The 16,886-nt window shown below is 40.1% G+C and overlaps 1 protein-coding gene across 1 annotated transcript in view; it reads right to left on the bottom strand.

Annotated features, from left to right (window-relative positions):
* Positions 1–453: 453 nt before the first annotated feature.
* hgfa (hepatocyte growth factor a) overlaps positions 454–16,886 on the bottom strand; it is a 33,003-nt gene continuing 16,570 nt past the window's right edge. Inside the window, exons 8-18 of the mRNA XM_036576783.1 lie at positions 15,259–15,424; positions 13,738–13,862; positions 13,090–13,183; positions 10,142–10,278; positions 8,386–8,409; positions 7,725–7,833; positions 7,146–7,220; positions 5,357–5,494; positions 4,035–4,141; positions 2,896–3,038; positions 454–2,806 (exon numbers count right to left, since the gene is read on the bottom strand). Coding sequence (XP_036432676.1) covers positions 2,624–2,806; positions 2,896–3,038; positions 4,035–4,141; positions 5,357–5,494; positions 7,146–7,220; positions 7,725–7,833; positions 8,386–8,409; positions 10,142–10,278; positions 13,090–13,183; positions 13,738–13,862; positions 15,259–15,424 — 1,301 coding nt within the window. The 3' untranslated portion in view covers positions 454–2,623. The remainder of the gene's footprint in view (positions 2,807–2,895; positions 3,039–4,034; positions 4,142–5,356; positions 5,495–7,145; positions 7,221–7,724; positions 7,834–8,385; positions 8,410–10,141; positions 10,279–13,089; positions 13,184–13,737; positions 13,863–15,258; positions 15,425–16,886) is intronic.

Genomic DNA, 16,886 nt, shown 5'->3' with positions numbered 1-16,886 from the left:
TAAAAACTCCAGCAGCACTGCTGTGTCTGATCCACTCAGACCAGCACAACACACACTAACACACCACCACCACGTCAGTGTTACTGCAGTGCTGAGAATGATCCACCACCCAAATAGTACCTGCTCTGTGAGGGTCCATGGGGGTCCTGACCACTGAAGAACAGGATAAAAGGGGGCTAACAAAGTATGCAGAGAAACAGATGGACTACAGTCTGCTAACTACTAAGTGCACCTATATTGTAAGTGGAGCTGATAAAATGGACAATGAGTATAGAAACAATAATGTTATAACAAATGTTATAAACATAATGTTATGCCTGATCAGTGTATGTTCCCTAAGTAAAGGTGCTGAAGACGTACCCTTGAGGGTACACACTAAGAGCATTTGTACCCTGAAACATAGTTTTTTTTCAGTGCACTATTGCTTAATTGTTGACAAAATACTGTCTGAGCCATAGGAAATGAGAGTGAGAGGGCAGGAAATAAACATGTTCTTGACCAACTGGTGAATCAAACAATTGACACTATTGAAATATCTATTATAAACAACTTTAATTTAATACAAAATTCAATATTACAAATGCTCTTAACATACTGTCTGACAAATTATTTACAAAAAAGCCAGCAAACTCTTAGTCACTGAAGTCATCCATTTAAAATAAATAAAAAATAAAAATAATAACATAACATGATGTAGTGGGACGTCAGCCTAATGTAGCAGCTCAAAAAGTGAAGGACAAAATGTAGAAAAGGAAAGTGAGTACAACACTGAAACAATGTAGGAATATTTGGAATGCACAGTTTATGTACAATAATATTTACATAATGATACATTTGCATTCATTTAACTCATAAAATGGCCATGAACAATAAAATAAATATGGTATGTTTTGTGTCTGAGAAAACCTGTAAAACTGTTTGTGACTTGCCTTAGAGCCCCAGTTTATTTCAGGACTTTCTGCAATCAGAGGTATGGAACTCAAGCCATATTAGCTCATGTACTAACTATAGCCTCTGTTTAGGTTGAAATATTTATGGTTTATAGACCTGTAGGGAGCCATCTTTGAGTCAGAATATTTTATTATGGTGCATAAACAAATGATGTGCTTATGAAACATATATTATCCCTTTGTTCCTCTAATAAAGGCACGTCTTTAAAGTTCATGCCAAAATTAACACTAACACTTTTGTAACATAATATTGCTGGAAAAATCTTCCTCCATGTTATTATAAATAAATAACCTTAAATTTAGACATAACACACCGTGAGAATGGACAGACCTTCACATATTTGTAAGCTAGCCAGATCTATAAGACCTATAGAGTACCAGCAATATACTCACAAGAGCAAAAATTAAACCAAACTTAGTAAATGCACAGCCCCAAAAAGGGCCATTGTATGCTCCATACTGGAGTAAGGCAAGCTATGTAACACTCTCTATTACTGAACACACTTCAAATGTACAGCGTCAGCTCAAACATACAACTAAGGCAGTTATTTTTTTGTAAACAAAGTCAGAGTGGTTTGATGTGAAATGGTTCAGAGAAATTTACCGACTCAGATTTCTTTACAGTGGTGTTGACAGGAGGAGTTGCAATGACTACAGCGCAGATACAGACATTTTATTTACTATCCAAAAAGACTAATGAACCTACTATTTATGGTAAGTTAGTGATACATCTGAAAAAAATACATTTTCTTTGGGTACAGTTTTGCCTAACAACACCCTAAATGTACCATTACAGTTGAAGTTAAAACCTTATCTCAAAAATATTGCAGAACAGCATCAGGCAATGTATTCACACCATTCTAAATTTCTCTTGGACAGAATACTTCACATCAAACTTTACTGAATGCCTTTGTTTATATCTTAACTATGCAGCACAGTTATTTAATTATGCAGCCAGTCAGTGGAATTCACCTTTAATGCTGCGCTGACAAAATATAAATGCATAGTGACATTGTAATCAGACTTTTTAACTTAAAAGAACTGGCTCTAGTGATGAGGTTCCCTGCAGATATATGCACTACTACGGTAGCAGTCCTTGAAAATCGCCCCAGAACAATTTCACCTCTGCTTGCACCTCTTAGTGACTTCTTGAAAACTGAAAAGAAGCTCTCATGCCCCTCAAAGTGAATAACCAAACCTCAGTTCTGAATCTGGATACTTTTGGTTATTATTGCATTCAAGTATCTCCAGGAGAACAATAGAGAGTGAGTCAACGACGCTTTGGTCAATGCTTTTGGCAAAATTGGCTGTTTTGCGCTGTGATGTTTTCTTCAGTTCCTTTTCCATCTTCTTTCTGTTACATCTGTCTAAGTGTCCCAGATTAGTGAGCAATCAGTAAAAAAAAACAGTCATCAGAAAAAATATCATCAGCCAGAAAAAAATCCAAAACGAATAATTTTTTGTTTGTTGATTTAAAGGGGCCTTCAAGAAGACACTGTCTGCACTCATTGAACTCTCTTCTGAGTCTCTATTCTTGAAGCAACGAGTTGCAGTCTCCTATTGGTGTAACATCCATTCTAAGGATGCCATATGTACTGCATGTGCCACATGTTGAACACCTTATGTCACAGTAAATGAACACCTGCAGTGATTTCTAAATGTAGAAGAATGTTCTAGTAAGTTGTCTCAATGTCAGAATAGTGTTTGAAGACTTTGTGAATCCACTCTGAGTAATAGGCCACGTTGACGAAGATAGCAGGCCGCCGGGCGATGGCACAACCCCGGCCGTGGATGCTCACACCGATAATGACCTTGCTTTCTCTTTCCTGACACACGAGTGGACCACCGTAGTCTTTCTGTAAGAGGTAAGCCAAAAGGAGAAGGGTCAAGATGATGTGCTCCAGTGTAGCCAGTGAAAACAAACAGAGAAGGTATTAGTGCTTACCTCACACACGCCCTGGTCCTTCTCCCCCCCAGCACAGACTTTGGTCTCTGTGATAGGCAGGCTACCATTGTGGATTCGTGAGCATTTTTCATTGCTGACCATGGGAAGACGCACCATTTTCAGGCTGCCTTCATGGCCTGTGCCTGAAGAAACCATTGGAAATTTATCAGAACAATATTCAGCATTATTTATCATCATGACAACCTTATAGACCTGGTTTCCTGGATGTGGATAAAGCCAAATTTTGGATTAGATTGCAATGCCGGGGGGTGCCGCACTATCCTTATTAGTCTAGGCTTAGGCTTAGGAGCTAGGAAACCAGCCCCTAAAGGAACATATGTGCCAGTGAATATCAGGCTCTATTGAACCTACATCCGTCTTTAGGAGAAAGCAGGTTCAACAGAGATTACATTTAATATGTTTATATGAACATAACAGCCGGGTCTAGAAAAAAGGAGAGAACCAAGGTGTTCGAGTTTAGTCCAACCTAAAACATTCACTTCATGTAGTAACAAGCATTTGAACTAGTTCTGTTCAATAAATACTGGTTATGGCAAAGCAAGTAAAATTCAGATGCAATATTTCTCATCAGTCCAACATCCCACCAACACTTCAAACCAATTTCAGCCTCCTTTTTTCAGTTTCCTTTTTACAGTGTAAATATCTCATGTATATTTTTGACAAAATATTCTACTTGTTCTCTCCTGAAAGTGCACTTTTGCCTGTTGTCACTTTTTTTCTGGCGTCTTAAAGCTGTCATTGCACGTGTAGCACTATACCAGGTGCCGCGCAATGTCGCAAAGCTTGAATGATAGTGAGAGGAATACTCTTAATGTTTACATGTCAAAATATATCATGAATAATCGGCCAATATCAGCCTAGACCACGTTTTAATTATGCTAAGCTCAGGTTGACAGAGCCCATTTTTGGACTGTGACAAATGAACCATGCTGTTTATGTTTATATGATTATATTAACATGAATTACAGTTATACTAGCAGTCTTAGAATAATGCTGAAACATTGGTGTACATGTTAATGTAAAAATGTAGGAAATTGCCACTGCAGTACAAAATGGGCATTCATTGTTGCCACAAAGACAGTAAAGAGTCAAACAAGAGACTGATGTTGGTGTGGTACCTTTCGTCTCTCCCCAGCCATACATGAGGCACTGGGAGTCTTCTGACACTTGACATCCAGCAACTGGCAACTGCACAGTCCTCACATGCTCCGAGAGAGGGGCTGGCCTAGATTAAAATTGTGCAAGTCATACACAAAATGTATACAATCAGGTCCATAAATATTTGGATGTTGACAAAGTTATGATTACTGTAGCGGCCACAGCATAGAGTTGAAATTAGGTAATAAATATGAGCTCAAAGTGCAGACATTCAGCTTTAATTTATGGGTATTTACATCCAAATTAAGTGAACCGTGTAGGAATTACAAGTATTTTCATATGTAGCCTCACCATTAATGGGCACAAAAGTAACTGAACATAACTAACATGATCATAAATTAAATAGTCATTTTTAATACTTGGCTGCAAATCTTTTGCCATCAATGACTGCCTGAAGTCTGGAACCCATAGATATAGACATAGACAATTCAGTGGGGCTCTGCTAGGCCTTAACTGCAGCTGTCTTCGGTTCAGTTCCACTTCTTCAACATAAAAACGTCTTGGGTTGCTTTTGCAGTATGCTTCAGTTCACCTGCACTGTGAAGTGCTTAACTGAATCTAAGCAGGTAATATAGCCATATACACTTCAGAATTAATCCTGCTGTTTTTGTCACCAGTCACATCAATCAAAGCAGATCCAGTGGCAGTTATTCCTGCCTACACCATAAACCTACCTCCACCGTGCTTGACTGATGAGATGGCATGCTTGCAGTTCCTTCCCTTCTTCATATCCTTATCTTTTTCCATCATTCTGGGTTGATCTTTGTCTCAGATGTTCCAGAATTGTACAGCCTTTTTTGGCAAACTGGCCCTCCTGTTTGTGAGGCTTACCAATGGTTTATATCTTGTGGTAAAGCCACTGTTTTACTCTGGTAAAGTTTTCTCTTAATTGTTGACTTTGACACAGATACGCGTACCTCCAGGAGGGTGTTCTTGATTTTCTGAACTCACCAGTGTTTTTAAGAGTGTATCAGATTTGGCCACACTTAATGTTTTTGCTATCCTTTGATGGGTCTGTTTTGATTTTACAGCTTAATGATGGCTTGCTTTACTGGCACTGACAGCTCTTTGGACTTCATACTGAGAGTTAACAGCAATAGGTTCCAAATGCAAATGCCACACCTGAAATCATCTCTTTTTTTATCTTTTACTTGTAAATTAAAGCTGAAAATCTGCTCATATTCATTATTTAATTTCAACTTAGTATGCTGTGGCAGACATAGAACAAGATAATGTGTGAACTAGTATGTGAATGAATGAATGAGTATTCTTTAGTTCATACCGGACGAGTTTGAGCAGAGCCAGGTTGGAGCTCTCAGGTCCACAGACCATGTGTGCAATGCGGAGCCCGCTCGTGTGTGAGGAGGCGCTGAGGTGGAGGAGACCCACGTGCACGCTGAACTCCGAAAGATCAGGAACGCTGAGGAACACACATGAAGCACATAACTCATCTCATCCCACCACAGGATAAAACACAGAAGCCACATGCCAGGGCAAACATACAGAGGAAAGAAAGTGGAATGAAATACTAAAGCAAGGCAATGACACGTCTACCCATCCTGAAACAAAGTTCCTGCTCAAATTCACAGGTTTGCCCCTTACCCTAAATGTAGTCGATCAGCAAAGAACTTTGAGGCCAATGTAGTTAACAAGTACCCTTATACCTTACCTATTAGACATAATATTATAGAGGTGAGCAAAATTATTGCACATAACTAATAAAATGATAGTAGCAGCTTAAAGCCTGAATTTTATCTGTTTTTTTCCATTTTTGTAGATAACAGTACTTCACACAGTGTAAGAAACCCCATAAGCAAATCTATTTGAAATTAGAAAAAAAAAACTAAAAGGTACTTCAAGAGACTTCATCAGAGTGGGGTTTAGTCTTTAAACCATAACATCTCACTCTAAAGACTATTGATTGCACCACTGTAGCAGGCAAAAAGGTACGTGGTTAAATTTTTCATTTTGGCCAGAGTGCCCTTTTAACAACTTGATGTGGTTTTAAGCAGGTGTGTGATTATTTAGCCATGCAGTTTGCACAGTGCTAACTGATGGGGTTCAAGTTTCCATTATTGTTTGTTAGCTGCATTAGCCTCGGGCAAAACTAAAGAAGCAGATTGGCTACATCCGCGGTAAGGGGAAAGCCTTTTCACAACTGTCGCTTTAAGCCATACAGTAGGAGAGGAGATGTTCTCCAGAACAAAGAGCCACGTGTTGATGTTAAATGTGTAGGGAAAAGATATCTCAATGCATTGGATTGCATCCCTGGTAAAGCAATCTTCCTTTTTTTCTGGTTGGGCCACAGAGGTGAGTCCTCAGCAATGCGGATGGGCCTGCCTCTTCCTGAGATGCGTGAGATAGCTAAGCCCGGGAGGGAGCGGGTCTGGGTTATGTAGAACTGATCTAAAACACAGACACCCGCGCTCTCTCTGTTCAGAACAGCTCTGGGTCAACAAGGTTTTCTCTTGAAGAGCGCCACAGCAGATCCCCAGGCATACATCACCGGCAGCAGAGGCATGCCAAACACACAGAGGCTAAACAGCTCCATGTCCAACAGAGCACCACCGGCTCACTCTGAGCCAGAACATCAGCCTGTCACTACCCACTCATAAACAGGAAACGCTGCATCCGCGCCTCCCAAAGAAAGATGGCCATGGACAGAGAGATGTACAGGGAGACGGTAAAAGGGAGCAGAGAGAGAAAGAGACAGACAACCTCTTTCAGCAATGCAGAAAAAAGACATACAGTGCCTTGAGAAAGTATTCACTACCCTTGAAAGTTAAGCCAGAAGCATTTTCTGGATTACGAACGACATCATTTTTCCAATTTTATGGTTTTATCATATTCTGCTTCAAAACTTTTAAAACTCTAAACATAACTTCACATACATCGGTATAAATAAGAAAGCCAGTTAGGGAGCAGCCAGAAGTAAAACTTCAGTTCTGTTTTTCTCTGAAAGTAGAGAAAAACAGAACTGAAAAGAAAAATGGCTTTAAAAAACAGGTGAGGGTTAAAGACCTGCAGAAAACTGCTTGTGAATGAAGTCAAACAGACTAAACAGACATTACCATGAAGGGAAGCATTCCTGGTCAGTGAGGACCCACTCCTCTCGGATAAGAGATCCACCACACCAGTGCCTGTTCCTGTCAGCACACATGACAGACTCAGACACAGTCCCGCTTACAGTCATAACTACATCACTCAACTGAAATAAAGATGTTCTGACATTCAAACATTCTAATTCAATTAACTAAACACTTCAAACACAACTTTGCACTGACATTTGATATGCCGTTTAAAAAAATGACGTAATCTATTCAAAATGTCTTTTATTGGGTGACCTGGGCACACTGGCATGTCCTTACTTGCACAGCTTCCATAAAGCAATAGTCAATCGAAAAATCTAGTTCACACAGTTTTTCCCTTACCCGAAACATAGTAAATCGGTCAAGATACATTCTTTAGTTTTGTGCTGATGCTATGAGGCTAAATCTAAACAGCATTCATAAAAAGTTGTGTTATTTCTTTGTTATTTTGTGTAGGAAACCCGTTTAAGGCTGGTTTACATCACTCTCCATGAGCTGGTTAAACTGAAATGGAACTGGGCACTGGATTAGTCTAATGTGGTGGGAGATTAGGAAAGTTACCCTTTCTGGATGCTGACCACCCAGCTTCCATCCTCTGCCCGCTGCACCTGCGTCCCCCCAACAATTCGCGTGGTTTTATGCACAAAGCATGATGGCTTTGGCCCGGGTGCTGAAGTGAAGGAGACAAAGCAAAAAGTGGATCAGCACTGACAAATTCTGAGCTCTTATGTAAGGTATCTAAACACAGTAATACGTCGCCTGGGTTTGGTTCAACTAAGCAGTGGCACAGGAATTTTACATTTAAAAGTCTGACATAACCTGGCGTAATATTGTTTTTCCTCAAATGCCCCACCTTTCATCAAGTATTTTATTTTAAAAATATGGTTATGTACATTATTTATTACAAATGCCAAGATACTCTGAACCAGATAGTAAAAAGATAAGTAAAAAGGCCCATTCAGACATACACATACAATAATTTGAGCCTGGAATATCAGCCAGTAAGCAAGACTGGATGCTCTGATTAATTACTCCTTTGAGCTGGTTTCCACATACTGATTCAATAAGGAGTCATTAATAACAAACTGATTCATTCCTGATTTAAGCTTAGCCTGTTTTTGGAAAAAATAATGATGATTTTAATGATAATGAAAGCTAGATGGAGTAGGCAAGTTCACTTTTAACGACAGATATGGAAGAGTGAGATATGTGAACTACTTACTCTCTATATGGTCAGTCTTTTCACCTGAAATTACACACAGAACACAGACATTTCAGCACATTGTCATTTCACTGTTGTAGAAATCTTGCTGTAGCAAATCAACATGCATATGACTAATTCAAGCCAGCATGGCCTGAACATGGACCCCCCGCACCTCACAGAGTAAACACTCAGAACTCTCATTCGTTAAGAACAGCGATCTGGATACATGCCAGCAGTAAAACTAATTTGTTTTGAATAATCCTAACTTTAGGGAGGACATGGTTCCCATTAGGAAGATTAATGCCATGGCTGTGCAAAAAGCCTCCGTTTTTGGTGTTTTGATGACAGAATGCCTGGGTGAGGAGCTAGAGCAGGAGAATGAGCTGGTGCTAGCAGAGCGGCACAGTGACTGTGGTTCACAGGTCTGCATCTGCCTAGCGTTAGAGCATGACGCAGCACATGAAGCGCCTAAGCCAAACTTCTGCCGCGCTTGGCAAACCCCAAGCACAAACTCACTGTTTATTGCTGAGATAAGCTCTGTCTAATGCTGCCTTCATGTTCTATGCAATATAAATAGGAGTTCCCAACCTTCAAATTGCAAACAAACATGAAGTGGGAGCATAGATACCCCAAATTCTGACAGGACAGTTTCAGTGACCGAAGGCAGGTAAGAGTTTATTTTCCTAAATGTGACTTTTTTCTATTTTTCTCTAAATGAAACAGGCCTGTCTCTCTCTGTGGAGCTCTGACTCCAGTCAATGTTCATTTGCTCTGCTGCAGAATAGCGACAGGCAACTGACGTAGTGTCAGAGTTTTCATAGACCTGAAGCCAGCTGGAGAATAAAGCTGTGTTAACAAACCTAATTTTAATGCTGTAGGCCCTTTGTTTATCTTTTACCACTCTTTGTTCATAAGAGCTAGAGTGAGAGCAAAGCAGAGAAGTGTTACCAAAAAAAATAACACACAGGAATGCAATAAAAGAATAGGTGGATCATATTTGGGTTCCTCAATCAAAACACTCGGGCTTCAGAAAAGGAATCCTCTTCCAGGGTTTTCCCAGCCCTCATCACAGCATACATCTGTCCTCAACATTTTAGTGTTTGTGCTCTAACACAACTCAAAAAGGCTGGTTAATTTGCTGATTAGTTGCAAAAGATGTGTTACATCACGGTAAGTGGCCAAAGGTATAAGGATACCCCTCCTAATTATGGAGTTCAGGAGTTTTAGCCACACCCATTACTAACAGGTATATAAAATCAAGCACACAGCCATGCAGTCTCTGTAGACAAACACTGGAAGTAAATTGGGTCGTATTGAACAGCAACTGAACAGAATGCCATCTTTGCCACAGGTGTGTGAATTTTTTGTCTAGCTAGATCTGTCATGGTCAACTGGAATCGTCTAGGAGGAACAACAGCTCGGCCACAACGCAGTAGACCATGCCAAATGCTGAAGCACGTATGCTTCCAACTTTGTGGCAACAAATGCCCTTTCCTATTCTAGCATGACTGTGCTCCTGCGCACAAAGCGAAGTCCATAAAGACATGGTTTGATGAGTTTGGTGTGGAGGAACTCCAGTGGACTGCACAGAGTCCTGACTCTATTGAAAACCTTTGGTGTGATGGTCAGGTGTCCACATACTTTAGACATATATATATATGTACAGGTCAGGTGGTACTCCAGGATCAGGGCTGGGAAACCAATATTAGAAGAGAGGAGAGGGGAGAAGAGAAGAGAAGAGAAGAGAAGAGAAGAGAAGAGAAGAGAAACTTACAGCGCTCTAGACCGCAGTAATCCCATGGAATGGAGGAGTTAGAGGTGTAGCACCATGGGCCATGCTTATCTCTGTCTGGATTCCTGCACAAGTTCAACTGCAGCCCTGCACTCGCCTCTTCAGAGCGTGTATCCCTGCTACACACAAAGGCAGAAAATCAATTTTACTGTCAGTAAGAGCAAGCAAGTCGGTGGGGGTTGGGTGGGTAGGAAACTTTGACTCTTCTGTAAGTCTGAAATTGCCTACAGTTCCTCACAGAAAGAGCATCATGCTTTTTTCCTTATGGAGTATGAAAGCATGCATTCTGTAGAACAGTCTGAAGTTCTGCTCATTGTTCTCTCATTGATTCAAACCTGCTTACTAAGCAACTTCTCGAACCAAGCAAACAAATCCAAGTGGCTGATGGAGGACCTACAGAGCGAAGTGAAAAATGGATAGGAAGGAGTGATGGATAGAGAAGGAGAGGGTAATTCCTCCTCCCTGTAGCGAGCGGTGGCTGAGCTTTCTCAGAGCTGACCTCCCGACCCTGGCTGAGGCAGACTTGCTGGCTGCCCGCCACACAAGGAAGCTGATTGGCTTTGATCTGACCGATGCGCGAGAGTGGGGGGAAGCGCTTCCTGGGGTCGGGGGTCGCCTCTGGAACATGTCCATCCTTCGGCGCAATTTCGGCTTTTAAAATTCCTGTAAATTAGCAAAGGCTAGGAGTTTGGCCTAAAACAAGGGCATTGGAGTGAGACGCTTCCTGGACAGTGTGTCCCTCTAGAAGCACTGTTTGGTATTTTAAGTCTTTATTTTGTCAGTTGGATAAATGTGGAGGTGTCGACCTTCTGCCCTCCTCTGGTTCTTCTAGGCGTCTTTGTCTAACCAGTGCTGTAATATTGCATTTAGATATTCTTACCAAAGCAAACTATACACTCATCACTGATTAGGAGGCTCTGAGACAGCAGCCTGCACAACATTTTTACTATGAGCACAGAATCATCCTCAGCAAAGTGCTTTTCATCAGTAATTGATTATGAGCCATATTTATCAAACACACTGCCTGATTTAGCGAGATGTTAAGAGGAAATAGCATCGCAGTAACACATTTGCTCAATCATAAACAAGGATTACCACTGTAAAGAGAACAGCTAACGCTCTCGAAAGGTGGCTCGTCAAGGTAAAACTGAGAGCAGCTATTTTAGCTAGCCTAGCCATGCTAATTTACTTCAGATTTCTCAGTCATGTCTTGTACACCTGCTAAACACTGACCATGTAGGTTGCTAGGCTAAACGTGGTGGTGTAACTATAGTACCATGGAAATACATTAATAAAGTGTCAACTTTTTTAGCTTCAACTTTTTACTTTTTAGAGTTCTACATGTGAGAAGTCTCCAGCTATTTTCGTTACACCATGGTGTTTCACTATTTGTGTGATATGTGGCACTACCACACTTTTCCTCATTTGCATGTGCCATTAGCAATTCATGAACGAACACCATCCCACAAAAATAACACCTGAATTGATCCAACAGAAAGTTTCCTGGAAGCCGTTGTGGATTATCTTTCCTACCATGCTTTCAAACACATTTAGCCACTTATGCAAGTCACCAACACATTACGAATGAGCACCACTCTGTCGATTAACCAACTGAAAAGGCACACCTTGATATGTTTAGACTAGATCATTGGAAGCATTGAAAGTGCAGTTGTAGGGACAGAAGAAGAGGATTTCAGAGCACACTAATTAATTCAATGGCCAATAATTAATTGAGTATTTTACAGCGGTTTTTCATGTGGCTCAGCAAATCAGATTAAAAAAGCAGATATAAACTGAAGAGACACCATTTTGCTGATCTGTCATAATTTATAAAAGGAATTAAAATTGATTCATGCAGGTTGTCAAGTGATATTTAGTTGCTTTTTTTCTTCTCTTTCTTCTTTTTCTGTCTCTCCACAGTTTTCACTGTGGATAGAAGTTCTTCTAACGTTTGATAACATATCAATATAGTTCATTTCTTTGTTTTTTTTACAATTTGTCGATTTTGTTTGGCTTTTACTGTAACAATACTACAGCAATAAAAAGACACCAGCATGCTGATCACAACTATGGTGACTTTATGAAAAGGACTTTTTACTGTGCCCAGATTTTGTGTGGCATAGGTTAGTTACCACTGAGATTTATGAGCCCTTTGTCTTTAAAAACACATTTAAAAGTGGTCTGCTATGATTATTTGCCAGGTGTTTTTGGACATTATTGTTGAAAGCATTTTATGAGCGTTTTTATTGGTTACTAATGTTCATAAATCTATGTTTATAATCATTGACAATTTTTCCCTGATAAGGAGGAGAACGTTTCAGTGCAAAACAAAGCTTTGTGGCTAGTCTAATGGAATTTTGCTTTTAAGGTCGTATAATAGGTCAACTGTACTATAACTAGCTAAGCTAACTTGGCTGTTTCCAAGGTAATGCTAAAGCTGTGGCCTTAAGGACTTTAGAGACACATAAAGGGACATATTACCTTGTCATGACAGTGTTTTGGGTTCCATTCTTTGCATTCGTTTACAATATGAACAGTGCTGAATTTGATTAAGCAATTTAAATTAAATGAACAAATTAAAATCTGGCAAGACTCAAGGCATGACTAGGTATGCCCATATGTATATACTTGCATAGCGCTGCTGAAAGAGTTGGCATAAAGAAGAGCACAAAATGCCCGGCCAATATACTGGACAGAGGTTCTGTTCCAATCCTTTAATGCAGCTTCCTTTCCATATCTGTTTTCTAGCCCTCATTATGAGCTCAAAATCTAAAACAAAGCCATATGGGTGAGAGCAGTTCCCTGGTTGGCAGAACTCTAATCAGCTGAGGGAGTTCAAGAAAGAGAGGGACATGCTTTTTTAGCTTTTCTAAGGACAGGCAATAAATAGATCATATTTTACCGTAAATGTTTGGTGAGTGGTTGCATACCTGTATGTGTGGTCAGACCAGAGTCCACAGGGAATACCCGATCTGGTCTTTGACACATTGCCTCGGTAGCTCTCACCATTGCCCTCATAACACTCTAGGACACAGACACAGAAGAAATGAATCTAGCAAGAACAATACATCAGACCATATTTACCACATGCTCACATACACACAGAAATGCACTTAAATCCACACCATCGAGACATTTATGTTTTGGTCATTTATGGATTCGCAGACTGTATTCATGTTGTCATGAAATAAGCATGTTTGAAAGAGAGTTTTATTTGCGGCGAGAGCCAATTTCACGTCAGAAACCACTTTACAATTGGTGGTCGTGGAAAAAAGGTTTCCACTGTGCCAACATCTGACTTTGGTTTGAGCGGAACCAAAGAGAGAGAGAGAGCGAGAAAGAGAGAAAGCAAGACAGGCCTACTGCTTGACCTGGAACGTCAAAATGATTCTACTGGTGAGAAATGTGTCTTTTGAAATGTTGAACTGGGATACAAAAAGGATTTCTATAACTTCTTTAGAAGCTGAGTACAGCATATCTGTTATGGAGATTTTTTTTCCTGCTTTTATTTTTAATTCTTTTTTGTACACAAATGAAACCGTGTGTGTGCACATGTGTATGTGTGTGTGTGGTCTCACCTGTCTTTTCTGTCTTACACCTGGGGATGTTGGTGCAGAGGGCTTTACGCACTTTGGGATCTGTGGTGAAGCACCATGGGATTTCAGAGCCGTCAGGGTTTCTGCAGAAGTTTTCTCTCAAATCTCTGAAACACAAACATCAAAATCCACTGTAGGAAAGAATCATGCAATTATACATCTCATATGAAACACAAGAAACTCCCAATGAGCTGTATGAACTCAAAGCTGCCACACAAAGCTCACCCTTTTGGTCTGAAGGACTACTGAAGGGCCTTACAGTACTGAAGGCCCTTCAAACACCAACAAACTCCAACATTCTCAAGCTGGCAGTTCAACAGGCAAACAAAATAAATCAGTGTGAACAGGGGGAGGACACTCAAACGAGTTCCCAACAAACCCACACAGGCTGTTCACATCAGTTCAACATTCAAGTTTGCTGTGTGTTTTGTAGGTATGTAACCCTTCAAAGTATAGAGTTATTGTCATTTTGCTGTAGGCCCAATATCAAACATAATCTTATAACTAATTATTTTCAAAGTTGATTATTAGGGGTGTACCGATTCACAAAGTTCATAATTCAGTTCGATACGATATAGTGGTGTCTCGATTCAATACATTTTTCAATGACATGCATAAGGAGTGTCTGACAATCTGCCATAGGTTATTATTTCTACTTTTTTTATTTCTATTTTTCAGTTTATTACAGCATTCAACAATATAAAAGTACAACATTTCATAACAGTGTACTAGCCACAAGTTAATATGTTAGTCCCAAGCTAATATACGCTTCTGAGGAGTATGCTCTTTCTTTCTGCTCTCTGATATTTTCAGGGTCTGCCCTCATTGTGGACTTGCTTGTTTCATTTTATTAGACTTTCTGCAACACAATTTGTTTTAAACTAAGTATTTTATTTGCTCAAGTCTGTTGAATGTTTTGCATTGTGCATATTTAATTGAGAGGCTAGTATTAAACAATATTCATTATGTTGTGTTGTTGTACTCCTATTGGTTACACAGTAAAATATATTTACATTTGACTTAGATTGTGTATTGACTGGTTGGAGACACTCTCACACCAACAGTACAACCAGTGTTAGCTACATAGCTAGTAAACACAGGAAGCAAGATGGCTAATAACTCAATTTGCCAAACACAGGAAGCAAGATGGCGAATAAGCCAATTTTGCCACTTGAGCTTGTACTTAGATGAATAGAATGAACATAAAAGGCAACTGAACAGTTCATCATAATCATTCCCTACTCAAGCCCTACTCACTTTCTAGTCAGCACTCAGCAGATATATTTCCGCTCTTGTATGCATATCGAAAACACATTCTGTTTACACTTGGATTAAATGTGGTCAAGATCCGTCTCTGACCACGTCTGAATGTGGTTAATCCGACTGCAATGCGTCCTGGGTGCTTTTACATCTGGATTTCATGCGGTCATATGAAATCTGAACAAGAGCCAATCGTTGAAAGTGCATGTGTAAACAGGCCCTAGATGGTAAATGGTGACTCACTTGCATTTGTAGTTTTGAGGAGTGTAGGAATGGTTGTGTGGAAACTGCGAGTCCCAGCGTTGACAGGCCACTCCGCTGGGGGTGACGTTGACTGTTCCCCGATAACGCTCCCCCTGACCCTGAAAACATGCGGTGGTCACATCCTCGTCAGCCTGGTGATCTGAATCTGGAGGGAGGGGGAAGGTTAGATTGATTCACCACTGCATGCAAAGACAAATAGGTATAGATACAGAAGGAACATATTTGCCAGACCACATTCACTCCCACGTTGCTCCACTATCAATCTAGACAGGCACGCTCAGCTGCACGGCTCTAAGCATTAATCCACATAGTGCACAGACAGCACGATTTACCGCATGCTGCTGCACCTGTACACAGCCACCAAAAACTCCGCACTGCACGCTGATGAATGCCAAACTAAACATTATACATGTCTGTGCGCACACGTATACGTACGCTCATACACATACAGATACATGGACACACACACAAGGTTCTGCTCAAAACCGCTGAAACATTCAGCTGGAATTCCACTATAAATCATACATTTCACACACACACAAAGCTTGGCTTCTCGTTTATGTTTCGTCTCATCCACCGCCTAATGTGAAACACTTGTGGAGAGGGAGAAAGGGATGTTAGCATAAATTATCATAGATCTTCCTTTTAACTGATGTACAATAAGTCTTAAACGCGCATATTGTTTTCACTCTTCAATTAACTTCATAAAACTCTCGCCTTGCCGCTCAAGTTCCGCTGTTGTAAATAAACCCGAAACACTGCCGCTTGAATTAAAAGCCTCCATGACAATTCAAATCCGCATGACACCAGAAGTACTGAAGGCCTAATCTCCATCCACTAATTACAGCTTTTACTCTCATTCAAGCCCTGACATTTCCCATTCCTCTCTTCTTATTACATCTCCATTCTCCTCTTCACTCTCAGTTTTTTCTCTACATTTTCTGTCTCTTCCCATCACAGTCCTCCCCTAATTCTTCACAACAAAATAATAAAACCTTCCACAGTCGTACACCATATATTGCTGAAAATTCCTCTACATGTTTGGAGAAAAGCGCTAAAACCAAACTTTACCATATGAGAAAGACCTCAGTGTTATCCTTCAGAAGAATACTGAGACTGGAATTGATTTTGATGCTATTATAATGTATTGTACTATAGCTTTTTCTACATATATTAGTCCCCTTACCTCTGGGATTACACAGTCAATCAGCCTAGGCATGTTTGGTTTATGGAATTTGCTTTTTTAGTTTTGAGGATAATGTAGCAAACATGTAATGGGTGCTTATAGCCACCAATTATCATTGTGCACACTCAGGGTTTCCCACAAAAGTCTAAGGGGATGTCTCCCCATGAGATATTAACAGCCACCCAAGAATCATTCATCATATTTAACAATTTTCGGCTTCCACTTCGTTATAATTTAACAAATCCAAAAGAAAGTTGGAAGGGCATACAGTGTCATTGATGCAAAGCACCCCTCTATTTTCCTGTTTATTTCTACTTAAACCTTCACTTTATGAGGTGCTACAAACGAAAAACATTGTTGTCTTATTGAAATACCCTAACAAGTAAACAAATGATAAATCTGGATATCCATATATTCAAAT

This window comes from Colossoma macropomum, unplaced genomic scaffold, assembly GCF_904425465.1.
Source record: "Colossoma macropomum unplaced genomic scaffold, Colossoma_macropomum, whole genome shotgun sequence".
NCBI lineage: Eukaryota > Metazoa > Chordata > Actinopteri > Characiformes > Serrasalmidae > Colossoma > Colossoma macropomum.
Note: the sequence above shows the minus strand (reverse complement) of the source record. Positions and strands in the feature narration are given on the sequence as shown.